Genomic DNA, 25,682 nt, shown 5'->3' with positions numbered 1-25,682 from the left:
AACAGGTATTTTTTTTTCTTACCATAAACAGATATAATAAAACAATTTTATTGGCACATTTAACAGACTAATAGGGAGAATATAAGTTCATTGTTATAGTTTATATACACTTTAAAAGTAATCATCACACTATGGTTTGCCATTATTTCAAGATTGCAATTCATATACAGATCTGTAGGTTCTATGTCTAGTAGCTATACATAGGCCAGACAATGCAATTAACATTATTCCTGGATGACTGTTGCATAATTACAAATAGTTACACAATGCATCATGTTGGAATTATGCAACCAAGCCAGTTTTCTTAGCTCTAGATGGAGGTGCAATTGAGCAAACTTGACTTGCAGAAATGTTGGCTTGTCTGAAGAAATATAGAAAGTAGTTATATCTGCCGAGTTTAGATCCAGTCCATGGATTTCCTTCAGTAATATCCTACTTACAGGACTAAGTTGTGCTTAGTATGACAAGCACCAATTCTGATAGGAGGATAGAACTGGAGGAACTTCATGATGCTGATTATATGTATATATGTGTAAAAAAATAATAAACCTGTTATACTTACCTCCTCCGTGCAATGCATTTGTGCAGAGCAGCCCCGATCCTCCACTTCACTCTCTATTGTGGCACACCTGCAGGCTCAATCCCCAGCCGTGCTACCTGTGTCCGCCGGCACTCTTCCTCTTCTGTGTGTACCCCCATAGCATGCCACTTGTTATAGGGGCACACAAGCGGGCTCGCTCCCGAGCTGGGCTGTGTGTCTCTATAAATGCACACGGGTAAGGTAAGAGAGCAGTCAGGTTAATGCAGAGGCAGGCAGCAGACAAGAGAGTAGACAGGTTCATGCAGAGGCTGAGACAGGCTGTAGACAAAAAAGTAGACAGGTTCATGCAGAGACTGAGGAAGGCAGCAGACAAGAGAGTAGACAGGTTCATACAGAGGCAGAGGCAGGCAGCAGACAAGAGAGTAGACCGGTTCATGCAGAGGCTGAGGAAAGCAGCAGACAAGAGAGTAGACAGGTTCATACAGAGGCCGAGGCAGGCAGCAGACAAGAGAGTAGACAGGTTAATGCAGAGGCCGAGGCAGGCAGCAAACAAGAGGGTAGATAGGTTCATGCAGAGGCCAAAGCAGGCAGAAGACAGGAGAGTAGACAGGTTCATGCAGAGGCCGGGGAAGGCAGCAGACAAGTGAGTAGTCAGGTTCATGCAGAGGCCGAGGAAGACTGCAGACAAGTGAGTAGTCAGTTAGAGGCAGAGGCAGGCAGCAGACAAGAGAGTAGACAGGTTCATGCTGAGGCCGAGGCAGGCAGCAGACAAGTGAGTAGTCAGGTTCATGCAGAGGCCAAGGAAGACCGCAGACAAGTGAGTAGTCAGGTAGAGGCAGAGGCAGGCAGCAGACAAGAGAGTAGACAGGTTCATGCTGAGACCGAGGCAGGCAGCAGACAAGAGAGTAGACAGGTTCATGCTGAGACCGAGGCAGGCAGCAGACAAGAGAGTAGACAGGTTCATGCTGAGACCGAGGCAGGCAGCAGACAAGAGAGTAGACTGGTTCATGCAGAGGCCGAGGAAGACCGCAGACAAGTGAGTAGTCAGGTAGAGGCAGAAGCAGGCAGCAGACAAGATTTCCCCTATGTTCCTGTTCTGGGAACCACTCAAAATTTGGGATTTTCTATCACTTTTACTCTTAGTGATAATGGTAAACAGGACAAATGGAGGGGGCGAATCTCCCTGACGGGCACACAGACAGTAATATAAACTGACAGGTGTTGTAATTCCTTTCCACTCTATCTGAAACAAAGAAAAAAAAAAAAAACGTTTTACCTTAAGTTATACTTTAATTTTCAGTTATGACTGGAGTGTACTTTTAACACATTTCTGCATGGACACGGTGGTATGTATGATATTATAAAGGGGTAGGAGCTCCCTGGTGCATTTTATATAATATGTGTTTTCAGTTTAGCTGCCTTTAATATATTTTAAGAAACCAAAATAAATATTTTCATATTTGTTTCTTTCAATCATTCCTATTGGAAAAAAGAAGATATGAATAATTTGTGCATTATCTCCAGTTTGAGCATCACTGCAATACCATTCCATTAATAGCAAATGAGTGACAAGTCTGAATTGCAGATAGGTGATTGTTATGTTACAGTGTTGGTTTCAGCATGGCAAGACTAATGAATGGTTTATACTTTCTAAAAGCATTAGTGTAACAATAGGCCGCACAAGATACTTTATCATTCCAAGGTAACCCTTTACCCCACGAATGCCCTGCAACTGACTGCAGAATGATGGCAGTATAAAGAAGTGCTAAAATTCAGTCCACTTCAAAGAGAAACTATAGTGTATTTTAGAAGATATATTTTGTATTAATATTATGTTTACTCAAATTTGCTTTTACACTTTAATTTTGATCACGAGTTTCACATTTTAAGGTATCTTATATTCAAATTGCCACACAGATCTGCAGAATTCATAAGTGGATATCTGTATAAAAGCCAATGCAATAAGCAGGCTTGCTTAACAAAAGAATCCCAGGTATGGATATTTTGAAATACCGGTAGTTGTGATGGTCCTGCAAATACCATACCCGTCATCAGAAAATATATATCTGATGAAAGACTCCCTGTTAAAAAAAAACCTGACAATAAACCATATTAGTTTTAAGGGAACAATTAGAGCCCCAATGATCTACTGAACACATTAGATATCTTATCCTGTTATAGGTTTTATCCGTAGTTTACACTTATGATCTGAACAGTGGCAGCTGGTGGTATTTTTTTTTGGGGGGGGGGTGGGGGCTCTGCGCCCCAAGTCTACCCTTTTTTGAAGCCAATTAGAGCCTCAGGCTCTAATCACATGCTTCTAAAAAAATACAACAAAATCCCCATTGGAATCCATGTCTCCGGCACCCTGGATGTAGATTAGGGGCCTCCTCACCACCTGTTTCGACCCCCTAAATGCTGGAATACCATGCCGCAAACACATTTGGGGGTATATTTGTTGCCACGGCTGCCAAGTGAAGCATCAAAGCTGTGAAATGTGTACACTACCAGGCGGTGCCTCTCCAGCTAAGGTAGGAGCAGATGAGGGGAGGTAAAAACACGACCCAACCATGGGGTTTTACTGGCGTCCAACCGCTAGTGTAAACTAGCCCTTAAAAAAGAATCTCCGCCGTCAGTGAGGGCCGCCGACATTAAACGAGCCGAGCGTACTGTGTACTCGGCTCCGTTCACAGTCACGCCCAGTCCCGCCTCCTAGCCTTTACGCCCTGCCATTGGGCTGGTGTTGTGTCCATAATAGGAGCCGGGCAAGGGGCGGGACGGGGGCGTTACTGCGAGCAGAGCCGAGTTGCTGAGTACACGAGTGCACTCGGCTCGGTCTATGTCGGCGGCCAGAGGAGCTGAAGATCGCGGCGGCGGCGCTAAATTTAAAACAAAAACATGCTGCAGATGGAAACTGAAAGGCTGCAGATGGACACTGGAAGGCTGCAGATGGAAACTATAAGGCTGCAGATGGACACTGGGGAAGGCTGCAGGTGGACAGTGTGCAAGGCTGCATTGATGGGCATTTAAAATGTAAGTTTTTTTCCTTAAACTTCCCTCCTAAACTTGGGGTGCGTGTTATACGCCGACACATGTTATACGCCGATAAATATGGTATATATAACTGGTGAATCCCCCTGGTCGCTAGAAATGTATGCTCCACTACTCCAGATCTCCACTTGCTTCCAGGTGAACACAGGAGTTGGGCCACTGGGCATGGGCACCAGTGACCAATGCTTTGCATTTTCTCAACCAATGCAAATCATTCTCTGATTGGACAAGGTGGAGAGCGTGGCATCACCACCTTGCTTCTTAAATCATTCTCTGATTGGACAAGGTGGAGAGCGTGGCATCACCACCTTGCTTCTTAATCTTGTCCAATCAGAGAACACTTTGCATTCATTGAGAAGATGAAAAACATTCTCTGAATGGCACCCATGCCCATGGGACCCAGAATCAAGTGGAGATCACTGGAGCAACGCGGTCTACTACAGTGATTTCCAGGTTGTACGAGGGTCCCACAGGTATGGTATACAGTATGTATAGTTACATTGGTCCAAGCTGAAATATCCATACCATGGAATTCAACTTTTAAGGTGGCTGAGATAAAATGTATAACAGGATAAGCAATCTAGAGATTGCAGCGTGTTTAGTAAATAATTGGGGCTCCAAACTGTCCCTTAAAGTGGTTGTAAACCCTTACGTATACCCAGTGAACTGACTAGCCTCAGGTGATACACAGAAATGAAACAAATCATTCTATGCAAGTTGCACCTGTTTATCTACATTCTTCTTTCCTCTACATCCATTCAAAGTGCAGAATTTACACAGAATCTCTCAGCTCTGAAAAGCAGGGGGCGGAGAGCTGAAGTTACAACAAGAGCTGATTGGAGGGAAAGAACACATACCCCTCCACAGAGCACACAGGAACAGAACTTGAGGCTGTCAATCAGCTGTAGATCCCTCCCCTGTCACCTTTTTTCTCTTGGTGTCGGGATACTCATCAGCGACTTATGCTGATAGCAGAGAAACAAAGCGGGAGAATGAAACGACACTTACTGCTTTGGATTGAGACAAGTACCCACTATACAGGGATATGCTTTGTTCATATTTCATATCTGAGATTTACAACTACTTCCAGACCGCCCACCGTGAATATACGTCACTACGTTGTTATGGCAGCATATAGCTGCCATAACCCCGGTATTTTTATTCACGTCCGGCGGTCCTCTTTCACATAAAAGTGGTCTTAGCGGCGGGTTTGCCACAAGACCACTTTTATGTGCGGCGGGAAAGGTGCCCCCCTTCCGCGTCACCGCTTCTTACCAGAGCCTTTGGAAGCGGTGGAAATGATCCGATCGCTGGGATGAATGGGCAGGACGTTGACTGAGGGCATGATGGCCCCCACTCAATTCTATGCACTTGGAGGACCGGAGCGACTTTAAACGTCACTTTCGCTTTCCGGCCTTAAAAAGACTTTTCTGTTTTATTGAAAAAATAAAGGCATTTAAAAAAAAAATTTGTTATTACTTTTAAGTGTAAATGTGAGATCCGAGGTCTTTTTGACCCCAGATCTCACATTAAAGAGGACCTGTCCTGCTTTTTCTAAGGGATGTTTACATTCCTTGTAATAGGAATAAAAGAGATCCAATTTTTTTTTTTTTAAAGGCACAGTGTAAAAAAAAAAAAGTTAAATAAATAAAAATTTAAAGCGGCCCGTCTCTCCGAGCTCGCGCGCAGAAGCGAACGCATGCACAAGTCGCGCCCACATATGTAAACGGTGTTCAAACCACACACATGAGGTACTGTCACGATTGTTAGAGCGAGAGAAATAATTCTAGCCCATGACCTCCTCCTCCACTCAAAACTGGTAACCTGTAGAAATTTTTAAGTGCAAAAGTTTGTCGCCATTCCACGAGTGGATGCAATTTTGAAGCATAAAATGTTAGGTATCAGTTTAATCGGCGTAACATCATCTTTCACATCATGAAAAAAAATTGGGCTAACTTTACGGTTTTCTTATTTTTTAATTCAAAAAGTGTAATTTTTCCCCAAAAAACTGCGTTTGTAAGACCGTTGTGCAAATACGGTGTGACAAAGTATTGCACTGATCTCCATTTTATTCTCTAGGGTGTCAGCTAAAAAAAATATATAATGTTTGGGGGGTTCCAAGTCATTTTCTAGCAAAGAAACATGATTTTAACTTGTAAACACCGAGTGTCAGAAATAGGCTCGGTCCTTAAAGAGAGTTCCAGTTGTTTGTAAGTTTATTAAAAGTTAGCAGCTACAAAAGTGTAGCTGCTGACTTTTAATAAACAGACACTCACCTGTCCCATGGTCCTGCGATGCGGCTGCCCGAAGTCTCGCTCCTCTTCCCCTCCTCTCCACGGCGCCGTCATTGCAAGTGTGGGCACCCGGCTGTGACAGCTTGCGGCTTCACAGTCGGGTGCGCACTGTGCATGCGCGAGTCGCGCTGCGCTCTCCTAGTGGCCAGGCAATCTTCTGAGTGACGTGTCCCCGAAGATTGCAGAGAGGGAGGGGGAGAGGAGGAGTCGCCTAGGCGGTGACAGGATGGAGGAAGTGGGACAGGAAGTACCTGTCGCAACAAGGTACCTACTTCCCCACCAAAAAAATGACATGCCAAATGTGGCATGTAAGGGGGCGAGGAGTTCTTAAAGCGGAAGTTCCACTTTTGGGTGGAACTCTGCTTTAAGTGGTTAAAGTGAAAGTCCAGGCTAAACCTAAAATTCCTGCATCTATAGCCACCAACATTCTAACACTAACCTCTCTAGCCCTGTGAAGAAAAAAAATCAGTATAGATACCTCTCCTGCAGGCAATCCGAGCCGATCTCCAGCGGCGGAAGCTCTGATCCCACGCTGAGTTGTCAGCTACGGCTTCTCTGTGTGGGGGGGTGCAGAGGACATATCCAACAATGGAAGCCCCATAGCAACTCTATGGGTGACACCACTTCCCATTAATTTCCTGTTCTCTCCAGTGCTTCCGCCACTGGAGATCGGGTCGGATCGCCTGCAGAAAAGGTATGTATACTGATTTTTTCTTTACAGGACTAGATAGGTTAGTGTTAGAATGTTGGTGGCTATAGATGCAGGGATTTTAGTTTTAGCCTGGACTTCCACTTTAAAGAAAACCTATTATGGTTTTTACCAGATTTTATTTTAGAGGGAACCTGTCATCAAATATATTTTTCCTGGTAACTACAATAGAAGTAACTGGTCATTGCAACACTTCCAGGTCTTTATTACTTTTCATAGAGATCAAAATATGGCTCCTGGCAATTATTTCATCTGCTTTTCTCTGCAGAAGGACATACATAGCCACCTTTGGTCTCTCTGAATGCAGTGGCTTAGTGGTTAGCACTTACAGTATCTCACAAAAGTGATTACACCCCTCACATTTTTGTAAATATTTTCTTATATCTTTTCATGTGACAACACTGTGTAAGTGTAATTTCTTCAGTGTTGTCACATGAAAAGATATAATAAAATATTTACAAAAATGTGAGGGGTGTACTCACTTTTGTGAGATACTGTATGTATTTCAGCAGTGGGGTCCTTGGTTTGACTCCCAGTCAGAACACTATATACGCTGTATTTTCCACTCTTTTCAGAGGGACGGGAAGTTTCTTGTGAAGAGCAGAAAAGCCGCGGAGCAAGCTTTGTGTGTGAGCAGATACCCCATTATTTAACCAATGCCACGGAGGAGGCAGTCGTATTGGCCACCAAGACATCAGGACCAGAGGCAGACCTGATTACATGCCAGGTCACGTAGCTAGTACGTGATGCAGCTCTGCAGAGCCCCCTTGCCGCCATACATGTAAGTGATACAGTCGGCAAGTGGTTAAAGTAGAACTGAAGGCAAAACTTTTTCATTTTGTATGGGAGGGTTATTATAATCCCTGTAAGGTTTGCCATCTGTGTCCCATTGGGCAGATTTCCCTTCGCTGCCTGTCCCATAGCCAAAACAGGAAGTCAGAGAAAAATCCCTCCAAAGTGAGGGAATCCCTGGTTTTCACCAGGGTCACCAGAACTAGCATCCCCATTGGAAGATTTCCCCTCTAATCCTGTTCTGGGGATGAACCCACAATTTGGGATTTTCTTTCACTTTCAATGATAATGGTAAGCAGGACAAATAGAGAGGGTAAATCTCCCTAATGGGGGCACAGACAGAAATAAAAACCAGACAGGTGTTCTAATCCATCTCCACCATATCCAAAACTAAAAAAAGTTTTGCCTTTAACCCTCTAATTCGGGGCGTCTAGCACATGTGCATCCAATCCCAGAACCTTGATGTTATATTGATTGTTACTTGCGTTTAGGGCTGTATGCATTCAGGGATGACCAGAACGCAAATATTCCAGAGACAGAAAATTAAAGTCATTTGCGGCGCACAGCGGGGAAGAACATTCACAACACAGGGAAACATTGCTCGTGGCAGGGCGGTGGAGAGGTGTCACATTTTTATTGTATACAGCATCTGGGGAAAATACTGTATCTATCATAAGCTGGTGGTTACTTGTTCACATTAGCGGATAAGGGGGGGTAAAACCCCATGGTTGAGCTGTGCTTTTACTGCCCTCCAACCACAATTCCCTCTACCTGTAGAGGCAGAAGCAGGGGTGTACACATGCCGTGGCCTCGACCCCCTGTCGCTTTAAACGAATGGGGCTGCTATGTAAGCGCCCCACAACCTGTGTGTGTTGTGTACTAGTGCGGGGTTAAGGGGTAAAGCAGGCAGTGAGGAGTAGACATGTGCAATTCCTTTTGGTCCAAATACAAATTCGGCCAAATTTTTGGGTATTCTGAGATTCAGATGTATCCGAATCTCCGAAGGAAATAGTAACGAATAGTACCGAATTTAGTTTAGTTTAGAAATTCATTAATATTTGTTTCATTTATTCGCTTTCTAACGAATACCAACTTTTCAGAACGATTAGAATTTGGATCGGTCAAAAAAACAAACAATAGACTGATTCAAGTTCTATGTGAAGAAATAGCTGGTTGTTAAGCAGTGGGTCGGGAAGCCAGCCGCCCGCGTCCTTTGCAACCATAAGTCATCGTCTGTCAGTGGGCTTCCCCGCTGACAGATAAATATAAAGAAAACAATTCCGGCATTGCCCGGTAAATAGGGCTGGGAGATTTTCTTTAAAAAAAAAATCTTCGATTCTCTTAAAAAAAACTCGATTCACGATTCGAATCAAGTTTTTTTTTTTTTTTTGGAAACCGCGCCGGGCCCGAGGCGCTGCGGGCATGAGCTTTTAGGCGAGGCCATGGCTTCGGCCTAGTCCGCGGCATCCGGCCTAGCGGACTAGGCCGAAGCCGCGGCCTCGCCTAAAAACTCATGCCCGCAGCTCCTCGGGACCGGCGCGGTGAAAAAAAAAAATCTAAAAAAATCGATTTGCTTAAATTTTGAATCGATTTGACCTCTCAACTCGATTCAAGATTTAAATCGATTTTTTTCCCAGCCCTACCGGTAAAAGAAAAACGTTTAAAAAAAACGGCGTGGGTCCCCCCTGCCCAGTCCATACCAGGCCCTTCGAACCCTTCCCTGTCCACTGCTTAACAACCAGCTATTCTTTAGGCTGGGTTCACACCATTGAGATTTGGATGGATCCAATTCGCTAAAGCAGAAGATTTTGACCGGCTCTCTAAGGAGCCGGTTCACATATCTCCGCTGCAGCTCTGGTACGAATTTGCACAGGAGCCCTGTGCACCTTTTGGTCCATTTCAGGTCTGAATTCAGCCACAAATTCGGGTTGAAATTGGACCTGAAACGGTGAACCCAGCCTTACACAGAATTCGATTTGGTCGATCATTTTTCGTCAGTAAGCTCCTTGTGAGTACATGAGCATTGTAGCACACCTGATTGGCTCCTTGTACTGCCTCTCGCTCTCCTAGTCTGCGCTCTTCTGTACAGGGACTTCAAGAGGCTGATACCAAGTCAAGTCCTGGTACTTACCCTGCTTGCATTAAAAAAATACAATAATGATGTATTAACGAATACAGAGCTGCATTAATGAGTATCCTTTATATCTGCCTGGAGTTCAGCTTTTACTGAATGGATAAAGTTTTACTGATTATTATTATTATACATGATTTATATAGCGCTAACAGTTTACGCAGCGCTTTACAATATAAAAGGGAGACAATAGTTATAATACAATAAAATACAAGAGGATTAAGAGGGCCCTCCCCAGAAGAGCTTACAATCTAATAGGGTGGGGCAGGTGGTACAAAAGGTTGTAACTGTGGGGAATGAGCTGATGGAAGTGGTAAAAGTTTAGTTGGAGATGTGATGGGCTTCCCTGAAGAGATAAGTTTTCAGGGATCGCCTGAAGGTAGCAAGAGTAGGGGATAGCCGGACAGGTTGAGGTAGGGAGTTCCAGAGGATGGGAGAGGCTCTGGAGAAATCCTGGAGACAAGCATGGGCGGAGGAGACGAGGGAGCTTGAGAGTAGGAGGTCTTGAGAAGAGCGGAAAGGACGGTTTGGGTGATATTTGGAGACAAGGTTGGTGATGTAGCTCGGGGCAGAGTTGTGAATGGCTTTGTATGTTGTGTTTAGTATTTTGAATTTTAAAATACTAACACAAATCCAAATCCCTACACTGGGCAATTGGGAGCCAGTGTAGAGATTGGAGGAAAGGGTTGGCAGACACTGATCGGTTGGTAAGGTGGATAAGTCTGGCAGCAGCATTCATAATACACTGAAGAGGGATAGCCTATGGAGAGGCAGGCCAATGAGAAGGGAGTTGCAATAGTCAAGGCGAGAGATAGCAAGGGAGTGAATGAGGAGCTTGGTGGTTTCATTTGTGAAAAAGGGGAACATTTTAGAGATGTTACAGAGGTGATTTCTACAAACTTTTGACAATAATTGGATTTGAGGCTGAAAGGACAAGTCAGAGTCTAGGATTACACCTAGTAACCTGGCGTGAGGGGAGGGACTGATGGTTGCATTGTTGATTTTGATGGTGGAAGACATGGAGGGGGGCAAGGGCGGGGGGGAATATAATTAGCTCAGTTTTAGAGAGATTTAGTTAAGGAAGTGGTGCGACATCCATGCTGATATGTCAGTTGGTAAGTTAGTAATGCGAGAGGAGACTGAAGGAGTGAGGTGAGGAGTAGACAGATAGATTTGGGTGTCATCGACGTATAAGTGGTATTGGATGCCGTGGGCGGTTATCAAGTGACCAAGGGAGGAGGTGTAGATAGAGAAGAGAAGGGGTCCAAGAACAGAGCCTTGGGGGACCCCCACAGAAAGGGGCAATGGAGAGGAGGAGACAGAGTTGTAGGTAACACTGAAGGAGCGCTGTGATAGGTAGGCAGAGAATCAGGCCTGCCTGGCCTACCCTTGGAGGCCAAGGGAATGGAGTTTATTAAGAAGGAGCAGGTGGTCAACAGTATCTAGGGCCGTAGAGAGGTCAAGTAGTTAGAGTATGGAGTAGTGGCCGTTGGTTTTAGCAGTTAGTAAAGCGTTAGTGAGTTTTAGTAAGGCAGTTTCCGTGGAGTATTGCAAGCGAAAGCCAGACTGTAAGGAGTCAAGAAGGTTATTTTCACTGAGGTAGGAGCTAAGACGGTTGTAGACTAAGCGTTCTAGAAGGTTAGAGGTGAATGGGAGCAATGAGATGGGTCTTAAGTTGCTCAGGTTGGTGGGGTCCAGTGAGGGCTTTTTAAGTATGGGAGTGATCTGCGCATGTTTTAGAGGGAAGGGGAAGGTGCCACTAGAGAGGGAGAGATTAAAGATGTGAGTGAGGGAGCATAGGATAGAAGAAGAGGGTGACCGTAGTAGTTGTGAGAGAACAGGATCCAAGGGACAATTGGTTAGGTGGGCATCTGAGAAAAGTTTTGTAGCCTCTTCAGTAGTAGCCAGTTCAAAAGAGGGAGTGTTGAATGTGCTGTTAGGCAAGGTATGTTGGGTGGGGAAGATGTACGAACAGTGGAGGTGTCCTCACGAATTGCATAAATCTTGTCTTTGAAGTGATTGGCAATCTCTTGGGGAGTGGGAGAGTTAGTGGGTAGAGGGGGTGGGAGATGAAGGGTGAGAAGAGCCAACAGGGACTGGATGACAAGGTATTAATAAGAGAGACAAAGTAGGCTCGTTTGGCAGCACGGAGGCAGGAAAAGTATTTTAGAAGGGCAGATTTATATAGGGTGAAGTCCTGCAGGCATTTGGTTTTACACCACAGTCGTTCAAGAGCACGGCAATGTCTCTTGAGATTTCTAGTGTCAGTTTGCCAGGGTTGTAACGGTTGGGGTCTGATTCTGCGTGTGGTTAGAGGAGCAAGTGCATCTAATGATGATGAGAGTTAACTGTTGTAGACAGAGATGGCCAGGTCAGGACAGGACAGGGGAGAGATTATGTCATATAGGTGGTCAGTAGCAGAATAGAGAAGAGAAGGGTTAAAGTGGCGAAGGTTCCTACAAGTAATTGTTTGCTGCTTGGAGGGATGGGTGGTTGGAGGCAAGGATACAGTGAAACTGATGAGGTTGTGATCAGAGAGAGGAAAGGGGGTGTTGGTGAGGTTGCCAGGATTGCAGAGATGGGAGAATACAAGGTTGAGGGTATTATCATTGGAGTGAGCGGAAGTATGTGTCCATTGGGTTAGGTTAAAAGACGAGGTTAAGTTGAGAAGTTGAGCTGTAGCTGGGCTGTTAACATTGACAGGAATGTTGAAGTCATCAAGAATGATAATGGGTGACTTCAACTGATGATATTTGCTACTGCCCACATCAACCAACCTGCTAATTCTTTCATCTGAAACCTGATTGGTTGCTAAGGATCTAATTTTACACCAATTTTCATAAATCAAACTCAGGAATGAGCCCTATTGTTCTAAATGTCCGAGAATAGCCAAGTTCTTTATTGCAATGATAATGGGGTGCCAAGAAACGGAGACCTGTGCCTTCAAATGAATGATTCGTCACGGGAGGTTAGCTGGAGAAGCAAAGAATAACAAACATAAAAACCATATACCAGGGATACATTCAGACAGTTGGTAAACATTAATGTGGGTTACTGCCAGCATACACTTGTCACAACCAATTCAAACAGTGACTGATTAAAGGCACACATGAATCAACGTGACCACAGGATCATGGCTAATGTGCAGCCAACAATCAAGATAATGTGTTGTTAATGCTACAAGGAAAAGTCAGAGCCAGACATATACCCAATAGCCAAGCCAAATATACAAAACACTGTGGACATCCATTCCAGTAATATCTCAGATCTCAAAGATGGTATGTATGATCTGGCACCCATAAATACAGATCCAATGATACAATGAAGGGATAGCTGTCCTAGAGCAAGCGCCGCACTAGGGATGAGCTTGGGTTCGGTCCAAACTCGGAAGTCAGACGTCACTGATGGACCAATGAGCTGCAGGCAGGAGATTTCCCACCCCAATACTGCACTGATGTCATTGACCCAGTATATCAATGACAATGACCTAAAAAGGTCATGTGCATATATTGGATCAATGATGTCACGAGCATCCCACCCATTTGCGTACGTAGCTATGGGGTCGGAAATATCCCACCCGAAGCTCATTGGCCCCTCAATGATAGCTAACTTCGAGTTTGGACAGAATCCGAGCTCATCCCTAATCCTCTAAAAGTTAATGGTAATAACAATAGATGGACCCATGATTGTTTTTAAATCAAAAAGTTGAGAGACGCAGAGACAGACACTACCGGAATCGACCCTAATGCCGCGTACACACGATCGGAATTTCGGCCTGCAAAACACCGATGAGAGTTTTTCGTCAGAAAATGCGACCGTGTGTATGCTCACTACCTGCACACTACATTCTGACCTAAGTCCACAACCCCACCAAAATGCCGAACGCAGCAAGGCCGTGCCCGAAGCGTGGCGAGCATAGCGCGCCCGCGAGGGGCCTGTTACAAAGTGTTTTTTTTACTATAGTCTTGGCACGCAGGCGCCGTGTACAGCTTACTCAGGTGTTCAGCTTCGGCTCTTTTCGGCGGCTCCCTTGTTGTTCCTACTGCGCAAGCGCTGTGCCTGCGCACTACAGGGGGGTCATTATCCGCCGAGGGGAATTTTCATTTTAGAACACCGGCACTGGGGAGCTACAGTTCATTGAGGGAACCATGAATTCCAACATGTACTGCGACATACTGAAGCTGAGCATGATCCCCCCCTTCGGAGACTGGGCCGCAGGGCAGTATACCAACATGATAACGACCCCAAACACACCTCCAAGATGACTACTACCTATTGGTGGCCACACAAAATATTCACACTTTGGGCCCAATTTGGACATACTCACTTTTGTTGCCAGCGGTTTAGACATTAATGGCTGTGTGTTGAATTATTTTGAGGGGACAGCAAATTTACACTTATACAAGCTGTACACTCACTACTACTCACTACATTGTAGCAAAGTGTCATTTCTTCAGTGTTGTCACATGAAAAGATAGAATAAAATATTTACAAAAATGTGAGGGGATAAAAAAACAAACAAAAAAAACCAAACAAACAAACAATCTCAGCCTTTTCAGCTGAGTACACAGCAATATCTACAACTGACAGGCCGGACGTGATGTCATAACGTTGCACCCGGGCCTCTGAAGATCATAGAGACTGCGGGGGACCATCTGGTCTCCGGTATTCTTCATGGTAATCCTCTTCCGCTGGCAGATTCCTTCTCTGTCTCGCTGATCATACGAGCAAGCCGGTAGAAGCAGCGGGGGGGGGAATGTCTGCTCCCGCCGCCTGTAAAAACGATCAAGCTGCTGAACTGCCACTATGATTGTTCTTACGGTGCAGGGAATCACCAGCTGAAAAAGATGATATCTGAATACTGTATTTATTGGCGTATAACACTCACTTTTTCACCATGAAAATCTGGTGCAAATAGTGCATGCGTGTTATACGCCAATACTTAAATTTTAGCTGCCTCAGAGGGGACCGGGGGGGGGCGAGCGCCGTCACATTACATAAAGTGAGAATCTCCTGTTTACTTGCTGGCCTCTGTAATAGGAAGTCCCGTCTCCTGGGCTGCCATGGGACCACTGTTCTGTCTATCATAGGAGATTCTCACTGTATGTAATCTGTCGGCGCTCATCCCGCCCCCCTCCCTGTCCCCTCTAGGCTGCAGATGGGCATCGATCAGGCTGCACTGATGGCAATGGTGAGGCTGCTGCATTGATGGCAATGGTGAGGCTACATTCATGTGGACTGATGAGGCTGCATTGATAGCACTTGTGAGGCTGCAGATGGGCATTGATCAGGCTGCATTGATGGCAACCCTTATTTTGCTTCAAAGTTCCTTATTTAAAATTTAAGTTTTTTTCCTGAAACTTCCCTCCTAAAATGAATGTGCGTGTTATACGCCTGTGCGTGTTTTACGCCGATAAATACGGTAATTCAATCAGGAATCATTCAGATATCCCCACTCAAAGACCAGGACGTCATATGACAGCCTTAGGCGGGAAGTGGTAGAAAAAAAACAAAATATGTACTGTGACTTTTTTTCCCCATGTTTCCTACACGTACAGCAGCCAATTCAAATGAATGGGCTTCTGTGCTCGCGCAAACACACCTGCACGTAGCCGCACATATGTGAACCTAGGCCTTGCTACCTGCTCAGACCTACAGTCACAACATCTGGCAGAGGAAAGTCTCCAGCATCAACTTAGGGAGATCCACCCTTTCTATTTGTCCTGTTTACAATTGTCATTAAAAGTGAGGCCAGGTTCACATACATGCGAATTCGATGCAGTTTTTCCCGAATCCAATTCGCATGACAGGCGAGTGTGACCAATTCTCAATGGAGCCGGTTCACATAGGTCCGGGGCAGCCATGGTCCAGATTGCATAAGGGTGCTGTGCCTCTTTGGGTCCGGTTCAGGTGCGAATTGAGGCACAAATTCGGACCTGAATCGCCCTTGAACCGGTGAACAGACATGCACCAATTCCCAGGCATGAAGCCGCGGCTGCACATATGTGAACCCGGCCTCAAAGTAAAAGAAAATCCCAAATTTTGGATTGGGTTCACCAGAAAAGTAACTGAGGGGAAATCTTCCAATCAGGACACTAGTTCTAGTGACCTGGGGGTTCCCAAGAGATTCCCTTAACTGGTTGCCGACCGGCTCACGCCGACGTCGGCAGAAGGGCACGTACAGGCATATTAACGTACCTGTACTTTGCCCTTTAAGAAGCGGTTTGCGGGCGCTCCCGCAGCGAGCTCCGTGAGCGTGATCGCGGGTCCCGCGGACTCGATGTCTGCGGGGATACCCGCAATCGTCTCACGGAGAGGAAGAATGGGAAAATACTGATGTAAACAAGCATCTCCCCGTTCTGCCTAATGACACTGACACTGATCACAGCTCCCTGTAATCAGGAGCGGTGATCAGTGTCATGTCACACATAGCCCAGCCCCTCCCACAGCTAGAATCACTCCCTAGGACACACTTAACCCCTTCACTGCCCCCTAGTGGTTAACCCCTTAACTGCCAGTCACATTTCCACAGTAATCAATGCAATTTTAATCGTACTGATCGCTGTATAAATGTGAATGGTCCCAAAATAGCGCCAAAAGTGTTCAATCTGTCCGCCATAATGTCGCAGTCATGATAAAAATCGCTGATCGCCGCCATTACTAGTAAAAAAAAAAATTATTACTAAAAATGCCATAAAACTATTCCCTATTTTGTAGATGCTATAACTTTTGCGCAAACCAATCAATAAACATTTATTGTGATTTTTTTTACCAAAAATATGTAGAAGAATACATATCGGCCTAAACTGAGGAATAAAAATGGTTTTTTTAATATATTTTTTGGGGATATTTATTATAGCAAAAAGTAAAAAATAATGCGTTTTTTTCAAAATTTTCGCCACTTTTTTGTTTATAGCGCAAAAAATAAAAACCAAACAACAAATACCACCAAAAGTAAGCTCTATTTGTGGGGAAAAGAGGACGTCAAATTTTGGGAGCCACGTTGCACAATGGCGCAATTGTCAGAGCAACGCAGTGCCGAATCGCAAAAAGTGCTCTCGTCTTTTGCCAGCCAAATGGTCCGGGGCTGAAGTGGTTAATTTGCAGGGATTTTCTCTCACTTCCTGTTTTGGCTATGGAACAGGAAGTTAGATCTCCCCAATGGGACAAAAATGGTAAAATAAACCTTACAGGGGTTATAACCCTCCCTTACGCTATTCAAAATGAAAAAAAAGTTTAGCACATATTTCCACTTTAACCTGAAGTGATGTCAAATATCGTGACCAAATGCAGAGAACTGCAAAGGAAGCTGATGTTGAAAGATGTAAAAGCATCACAATAACCTGCGTCCTTTAGGAGCCCATCAATCACAGTGGAATCATGTTGTCCTTTGTGTGGTACACTTTTTTTTTATAATAACTCGTCATTCCCTCCAACTTCCCTACATGAGAGAAAAGGAATGGCTAACAACAACTAGGAGCACTACCATAAGGCAGAGCTTCTAAGTTCACGCTCAAAAACAACCACATCAGCTCCTCATCGTGATTGGTGAGTTTGTACATTTTTAGAGAACATTTCGACAGTCAAGAACTATAGAAATGACCCCTGAAAGTATAGTCTTCTACACTTTCTTTTAACCCAGAAAAATCTAACCCCACCATGAAAAGAGTAGGGTTGGTTGCATTTGCCCCCACATCCAACATGTCCTCCTTCGGGCTTCATATATTAGAACAGGGACTTTGCATTGCATCCCGCAGATTATAGAGAGCCAGACTGACAGAGAAAAGAGCAGAAATGTGTGCACATCATGGCAGTATGGTTACCACCTGTACGGTTTTCTCCCGGACAGTCCGGTTTTTGAATGATGTGTTCAGGTTTACTTCTGCCCCAGACCCGGACACATCATTCACACGGACTGCACCGAGAGTGACATGTCTTCCCTCTCCCTGACAGCAGCTTGGTTCAGCAGAGCAGAGTGTCAGTGTATCAAAGCTCCTCCCCTCCTCCTCTTTCTCTGTTCTGTACACACACGAGGAGGAGGGGAGCAGGGATGCGCTGATATCAGGTCTGTAGAAAATTTTTATTATGCTCTGTAGATGGAGGAGGGAGGGGGAGAGAGCAGCTGAAAAGGAGGACAAGGTAGAAAATAGGAGGGGTTAGGAGGATATGTGCTGGGGGTGGCTTTGGCAGGGGGAAGACAATTCTAGAAGTGTCGATTGGATTTGAAATCTGACAACCCCTCCTAGCACTATCTCTCTCCCTTCCCAAAGGACCCCTCCAGCACATATCCTACCCCCCCTACCCCCCCCCCCCCCCTTGCACTGGCCCTCTTCTCTCATAAAGAGCCCCCCAAGCGCCCCAGCACATATGGGCACAGAGGCTGTAAGATGGGCACAGAGGCTGTATGATGGGCACAGGCTGCATATGATTGGCACAGAGGCTGTAAGATAGGCACAGGCTGCATATGATGGGCACAGAGGCTGCATATGATGGGCACAGAAGCTGCATATGATGGGCACAGAGGCTGCATATGATGGGCACAGAGGCTGCATATGATGAGCACAGAGGCTGCATTTTATGGGGCACAGTGAGGCTGCGATTTATGGTTTTTTTTTTCATAATTTTTCAGTTTGTTTGCACCAGCCGCCACTGCCCCCCAGCACATATCTAACTCTCCCCACCCCCCTGCTAACACTAGCCCTCTCCCCAGGACATATCTGACCCCTGCATTCCATGCAGAACACTCACAATTCAGCCACGCACACTGTTTGCTGCGGCGAGCTATGCGCCACATTACTACTCTCTTTCAGGCCACCAAAAGTGTCCCAGGTCTTTTACAATCTTATAGCGTATACCCCCCCCCAAAAAAAAGTGTTCGGGTTTGGCTTGAAGAAAAGGTGCCAACCCTACATGGCAGGTATACAATTGTAACAAAGGGTAATGGGCGACCTTAGAGAAGTCCTTTCCCTAGACAAGGCTGGAGATGATTACGGAATGTACCAGAATTTTAGCTGTATCACCCATGAGAAAGAGACAATAGCGGGAGTTTTTCTCTAGCTGAAGGCAGCAGGTGGCGGTTAGTGTACAGACATGTGCAGACAGCGAGCGGGCAGAATAAAAAATGAACCCTAGGCTGCCGCTGCAGGCTTGTGGTGTTGGAGAGAACGGAATGTCACCATCAATAATTATTACTTCAGGCAAAGCAGCAGATCAGGGTGGAGAAAAGAAAAACCACGTCAGTGTTGAATCTTGCAAGGGTGAAATATATTTAAAAAAGAAGCTATTTTCAGTACATCCCATTCTATTAATTATCTTCTTATACAATAGGCACGTGAAAGATGTCCTAAAAAATGAACACCTAATGGAAAGTGCTAACATTTTTAACATATTTGAACAGGCAAACCTTAGATCTTTATTAAAAAGTGATATACTTGGAACAAATGACACATAAAATTGACATGGTGCATTAATTCTCATAATCAAATTTAAAGCAGACCTTCAGTAATTTTTCCGACTTTCCAATCAATAAATCTTATGCCCTTGTTGTTTTATGTTTGGATAGTAAAACATTTTTTTTCTGCCAGTAAATGCCTTATACAGCCCACTTCCTGTTTCTTGTCTGGAAAAAAGCCTAGGCTTATGACATCATTCACAGCTCTCTCTCTCTCACTCTCCTGAGAGTATGCCAGGAGGGGAGGGTCATAAGAGGGCCAATGAGAGATGCAGGGCTGCAGAGCTGGAGGTATGCCTCTGAAAATCCAGGAAGTGAACAGGCAGCAGCTCCACCTGCCCACAGTTAAAATGGATGCAGCCAGACTCAGTGGACAGAGATTTCTACAGCATATTTGGGAAGTACAGAATCACAGTATATATAAAATAATATGCAAAGTGGTTGGAAGGAAGCTTCAGAATGGCATGATGCAAGATGTTTTTATTACAAATTATGTGAGCAGACTGCAGTTCCTCTTTAACTACTTGCCGACCACCCGCCGCAGATGTACTGCAATAAGGTGGCTCTGCTGTGCCAATCACCGTACTGGTACGACAATTCGTGCACTAGCATCCGTGGGCGTGTGCGCGAGCTCCGATTGGCCAGCGGGGGAGCCAATCAGCGAGTAAAAAATACAAACATGTTATACTTACCTGCTCTGTGCGGTGGTATTGCACAGAGCATCCCCGCTCCTCCTCTTCTCGGGTCCCCCGCCGGCGCTCCTGACCACTCCCTAGCTTGCTATGGGAGCACCCAAGCAGGCTCTCTCCCGAGCCACTGCTCTGTGTGTCCATTCACACACAGATCATGGCCTGGCCCCACCCCCAACAGTAATGGAAGCCAGTGGCTTCCACTGCTGCCCCAGCCAATGAGGAGGGAAAGACCTGGGAGACACAGTCTCATTCACATTGCTGGATCGAGAATGCATGAAGGTAAAAAACCTGGAGCCTTTAAAACCACTTTAAAATGAGGTTTTCCAGATAAGGTGCTAATGATGAGAACCTCCTTAGGGAGTATACAGGTGGAACCTCATACATCTAGGCTCTGGCGTTCTTGTTGCTATTGACACATGTGAGGTCATCTTTCCAAGATCAATAGAGCTCTCAGAAAGAAAGGTGTGGATGTATATGAGTCTTTAAACTAGGGGTGCACAACCCATGGCCCGCAGTGCCCTCTGAAGTGGCCCATCACCTCAAACCAGGGAAGCGCATGCCCATGCTCTGGGATGGTGGGTTGGCAAGCCCAAATCGCAATCAACGGGTTGCCGATGCACCATCCCAGAGCATCCGAGTGCACGGAGCAGTGGAGGAATCAGAGGGAGCAGGAACTGATAAAGCCGATGCTTTCTGTGTGGCTCTGGCAACTTTCTAGCAGCCTGGAGAGTGATGCCAGCAGAACCTGAAAGAATAAAAAGGTCAGTGTATTAAACAACACATACACTGAACTTTTGCAATGGGCATATTAGCACTTATTAAAAAGGGTTAGTAGGCTGCTTCCACACTGATCCGCAGGTGCAGCGCAGTGAACCTTTGGCTTTCCTGTGGGTTAGATGCACTGAGCCACAGACTTCTATTATATTCTGCAGGATTGGTGCGCTTTCTGAAAGTGTACCACACCCGTAAGATGTAATAAAAGTCTATGGCGAAGTGCAGCTAACCTGTAGGAAAGCAGCAGGTGCATTGTACTGTACCCGCTGTGGGGGTAAACTGCAGAGCATCAGTGTGAAAGCAACCTTATAGGGGGCTCAGGACAGTAAGGGCTCATTTACATTTGTGTTTTTTTGGGGGGGGGGGGTAAAAGCTTCCTGATGACCCAAACATTGTTGCGAAATGCGTAGAGGCTGCTGGGAAATTTTACTACGTCATTACGTTATTTCGGGTGAGAGCGAGGTTCGAAGCGCAGACCGGGTGAAAACGAGGCTTGCACCGCACGCCAGCTTAGAAACCATACGACGCCATCTTTACACCCATTACAAACCGCTGGAACAAATGTGAGTGTACAGTCTTTTTAATCTAATTTTAAATAAACAGTAATTACATACAGCGCAATGATCGCTGTCTATTTTTCTATGAGGATGGATATGGTTTGCCTATAGCACATTGGGGTCAGCAAGGAAAACGTTGCAGGTGAAGTGGTTAGCCCTTCTAAATTAACCAAAGGCGCATTTATACTAGCATCTGGTGAGTGGTTAATCCATGTGGTGGTGGTATTGTCACTAAAGCGGTGGAAGTGTCACAAGGAATCACGGATGATTAACATTATAAGCACAAGAACAATATATTCACAAAGGACAGTGCATAAGGAAACCTCTGTACTAATTGGCACTTTGCACAAAAATTGGAAATTATAGTTTTGATATTTTGGATGTAAAGGTTAAATATTTTTATATACTGGTGTTATGTTGAAATACACTTAGGGTTCGTCCGGTTGTTTGAATAATAGGGATGAAAGAAAGATTGTGTACCATTGCTTAAATTATATGTTTTATGCATATTTATATATATATATTTTTTGCAATACTTTTTGTTCGTAATTGTTGGCCAACATTTGTGTGACCGTGTGTATGCAAGACAAGTTTGAGCCAACATCCTTCAGACAAAATTCCACGGTTTTGTTGGTGGAAAGTCCGATCGTGTGTACGAGGTATAACAAGGAATGGCTCAAAAAGAACTAGAGGATTAAAGACTGACATAGTCCAAGCCCTGATTTGAATCTGATTGAAATTTTGGGGGGATTTTGGAAACGGACAATTACTGAATACCTAAAAACATCTTGCATATGAAGGTATTTAGCATGGAGAAGTGGTCAGAGAATAGTGAGGTCAATGTCAAAGTCTGGTGGGCAGTTATATAAAATGCACAAGTCGTCATTCCTGCTGAAGGGACAATAACAGCTTCTGAGGCCAAGGGTGAACTTATTTTTTCTGTAATACGCCTATTGATATTTTTGTTGAATAAATGATTGAAAAAGTTAATTTTTCCATGTGTTTTATTCAAGTAAATCACATTTATCTGTGTTTAAATAAAGGTCTGATGCTTGCCTGTTTAAATATGTTGAAAAAGTGAACAATTGCCATGGGGTGCATTTCATTTTTTACATAACTATATAAGACAATACAAAATAACATGATAAACTAAATATGTAGTCCACAACCAAAAAAAAAAAAAAAAAGCTTACTTTCTTCGTCGATTTGTCTCAACTGATAGTTTTTGTGCACGTTGCCTAATTATTTTCTGTTCATCCTGCAAAGCTCGCCGTTCTTCTTCCCAGTCTATTTCCAACTGTGTTTTAATATGTCTTATGATAAAACATGGTTAAGGAAAGTGAGATAAACACTTAATAATTATGCTTGAATACAATTGATCCTACATAGAATATTGTCATGTCTGCAAAACCAACCCTATTCGCATTAGACCTTGTTCACATGGGTGCACTTAAAGTGGAAGGCAAGTGAAAACCTAAATAAGCTTAAATCTACTTCCACCCCCATTCTAAGCCTAAAGATGTATATACTTACCTGTTCTAAAGTAGCTCTGGTCCAGTCACATGATCGGGTCATAGCGCCAGCTTCAGTGTAGATGAGGGACAGCCGACCATGGATGCCCCATTGTAAGCCTATAGGTGATTTCATATACATCCTGTATAATAATAATAATAATAATAATAGTCCAGGCTCTGCAGCCGTTGTTGGCGATCTCGCCTCTACACTGAAACTGAGAGATCATGTGACTTGACTGGAGTGACTTTAAAATAGGTAAGTATAGGCAGCTTTCCTTTACAGGGTAGATAGAATAAGTTTAGAATGGGGGTGGGAGTAGATTTAAGCTTAGATAGGATTTCACTTACCTTCCACTTTAGGCATATACCCATGGAGGGCCATGTTTGCCCACACAGGGATGCACAGGCGTTTCATGCATCCTCATGCAGGCAGTCCTATTCATGTCAATTAGGACACAGCTGCTGCTCCCAACTTGACAGCCATGTGGGTGTTGATCCCTGAACACAGACAGTGTGCTTTTGGGGACCCACACCTTCACGAATGTCAAATTGGGAGCATGGCCCTGGAACAGGTGCTTAAGTACACCCATGTCAACAAGGCCTAAACTGAATATCCAGAGGTTAAAAAGGATTGTTTATTAGCAAAAAAAAGACTAATAAATGTGTTGTGCCTCAACTGAATACTTCATTGCTTATATATATAAATTATACACACACACATAGTGTCTTGAAAAAGAATTCATATCCCTTTAATTTTTTCCATATTTTATGTTACAAACAAAAACGTAAATGTATTAAATGTATCTTGTTGTCTTGTTGGGATTTTATGTGATAGACCAACACAAAATGGCACATAAATCCAAATAAAATACATTTAAGTTTTTGGTTGTAACATGACAAAATGTGAAACATTTCAAGGGGTATGAATACTTTTTCAAGGCATTGTGTGTGTGTGTGTATATATATATATATATATATATATATATATATATATATATATAATGTTTGTTAGTTTGTTAGTGATGAGATGCAGCTGTTAGGTAAGTGTACTGCAGAACCACAAGTCAAGCAACAGGCCAAGGTGCTCCAGCATGGTAAACGGCAATCTTCGATGCATTCCATTGCTAACTATGAGAAATCTAGTAAAAATTCAGTGTTGTACTGTGAATCATTTTATTCCTTTTAGCAGCTCCCACTTTAAAGCTGAAGCTTATACATTGGTACTGGGTTCCAGCACGTATTGCCCATGTCAACCCGGCTTCTAGTGATCGCTGTTTCTGGGGGTGTGGCCATCGGTGGGATGTTTTGCATATCTGGTCCTGCCCACGACTGTTGTGCTTTTTGGTCTAGAGTGTTTGGTTTAGGGCTGCAACTAACGATTATTTTCATAATCGATTAGTTGGCCGATTATTGTTTCGATTAATCGATTAATCGGATAATAACCTTAAAAAAAGTGTGGTGTATAATTTAATATGTAAAGTTTAAAAAAAAGGCAATGTATTCTTAAAAATTCATATGCAGTGGTAAATATAACTAACCAACTATATGATTAAGGAGCAAAATCTCTAATTCACTCTGAGAATAACAGACAGAAGAGATATACTGTATATACTATTGGAGGTTGAATCTGGTAAATATCAACAGACTCGGAGATCACATTATTTATTTAGACCCCTTTCACGCTGGGGCGCATGTAATGTGCCCTGCCCCCTGTAATGTGCCCTGCTCCCATGTAATGTGCCCTGCCCATACATAATGTGCCCTGCCCTGACGTAATGTGCCCTGCCCTGACGTAATGTGCCCTGCCCTGACGTAATGTGCCCTGCCCTCACGTAATGTGCCCTGCTTCCCACGTAATGTGCCCTGCTTCCCACGTAATGTGCCCTGCCACCACATAATGTGCCCTGCCCTCATGTAATGTGCCCTGCCCCCACACAATGTGGCTTGCCTCCATGTAAAAGTTTACTTTAAATGTAATAGTAATGCCTGCTATTACCTCCAGTCTATCAGCCTCCACCTTCTCTGGGGTCAGATGCTGATCTTCCCTGCACAGTCTTTAAAGTAATTTGTTTTTTTTTTAAAACAAATATGTTATACTTACCTGCTCTGTGTAATGGTTTTGCACAGAGCAGCCCCGATTCTTCTCTTCTGGGGTCCCCCACCGATGCTTCTGGCTCCTCCTGCCTTTAGAGTGCCCCAATAGCAAGCTGCAAATTATAGTATAGCGAGCCCCTATAGCAAGGTAAAAAAACTTCTGCCTTTAGATCCACTCACTTTCTGCCCAGGACTACATGTCCCATGAGACATTGTTCCTCACACACTCACATTCACAAGATCTCAGGCACTTACTAACACATATGGATGGTGTACTGAGCTGTATGTGTGCTGCACTGTATTTCCTGATATGTAAACAAATAATGCATTCTGTATGCAGGCCAACTAATCGGCTGGCCGATTAATCGATTATGAAAATAGTTGACAACTATTTTCATAATCGATTAGTTGTCGATTAATCGATTAGTTGTTTCAGCCCTAGTTTGGTTTGCTGTATTCCCTGTTTCATTTGAACATCCAAAATGAGGCTAAATTTGCCTTGCTACATTGCCCTATCCCGGGCTTATTTGCAAGTCAGCAGAAATTGGTAACCTGCTTGTTTTCAGAAAGGACGATCGCCCAGGCATGGAAGAAACCTACGGTCCCTTTCCAGGGAGTGAGAGACCACTTGATAGTCATAATGGTCAATGAACAAGTATTCTTAAAAACACACATGTTAAGTTCCTTAAAGTTTGGGTTGATGTATGCCTTCCCTGATCTCAATCCGGCAAGTATGGGTCGGCTCTATCTGGTATCTTAAGCAAACCCAGATCCCCTATTCTTTTAGCCTGGGTTCACACATGTGTGGTGCGAATTGAAGCTCAGGTTTCATTGGGAAGATAAAAATCTCCTGTTCAAAGGCTCATCTGCGTTTTAGCTCAGGATCAGTGAGCAGGGAGAGGGGGAGGGAGAGGGGGGGGGGAGGTGTAGTGAGGAGAAGGAGAAAATCCATGTTCAGAACACAATGCATCTGCGAAGCAGATGCGTTCCCATAGAAGATAAGGGGCTTGTAATTCGCACCGCAATGCCCAGAAAACGTACACGTTTTTTGTGCAATGCGCAGTGCGAATGCAACGCACATA

General features: G+C 44.4%; 1 protein-coding gene and 1 pseudogene across 3 annotated transcripts in view; both read right to left on the bottom strand.

Moving 5' to 3' along the window:
- CEP126 (centrosomal protein 126) overlaps positions 1–25,682 on the bottom strand; it is a 123,145-nt gene that overhangs the window by 87,732 nt on the left and 9,731 nt on the right. For 2 of the 3 annotated variants that reach the window (XM_073613060.1, XM_073613061.1), the window contains exon 2: positions 22,186–22,305. In XM_073613060.1, coding sequence (XP_073469161.1) covers positions 22,186–22,305 — 120 coding nt within the window. Of the gene's footprint in view, positions 1–562; positions 1,662–22,185; positions 22,306–25,682 lie in introns of those variants that run through there. The other variant, XM_073613065.1, reaches the window with a different exon arrangement.
- LOC141130183 (small nucleolar RNA U3) lies at positions 16,934–17,139 on the bottom strand (annotated as a pseudogene).

This window comes from Aquarana catesbeiana, linkage group LG02 (genome assembly GCF_042186555.1).
Source record: "Aquarana catesbeiana isolate 2022-GZ linkage group LG02, ASM4218655v1, whole genome shotgun sequence".
Classification (NCBI taxonomy): Eukaryota; Metazoa; Chordata; class Amphibia; order Anura; family Ranidae; genus Aquarana; species Aquarana catesbeiana.
The sequence above is the reverse complement of the archived record's forward strand: the minus strand, read 5'-3'. Positions and strand labels throughout refer to the sequence as shown.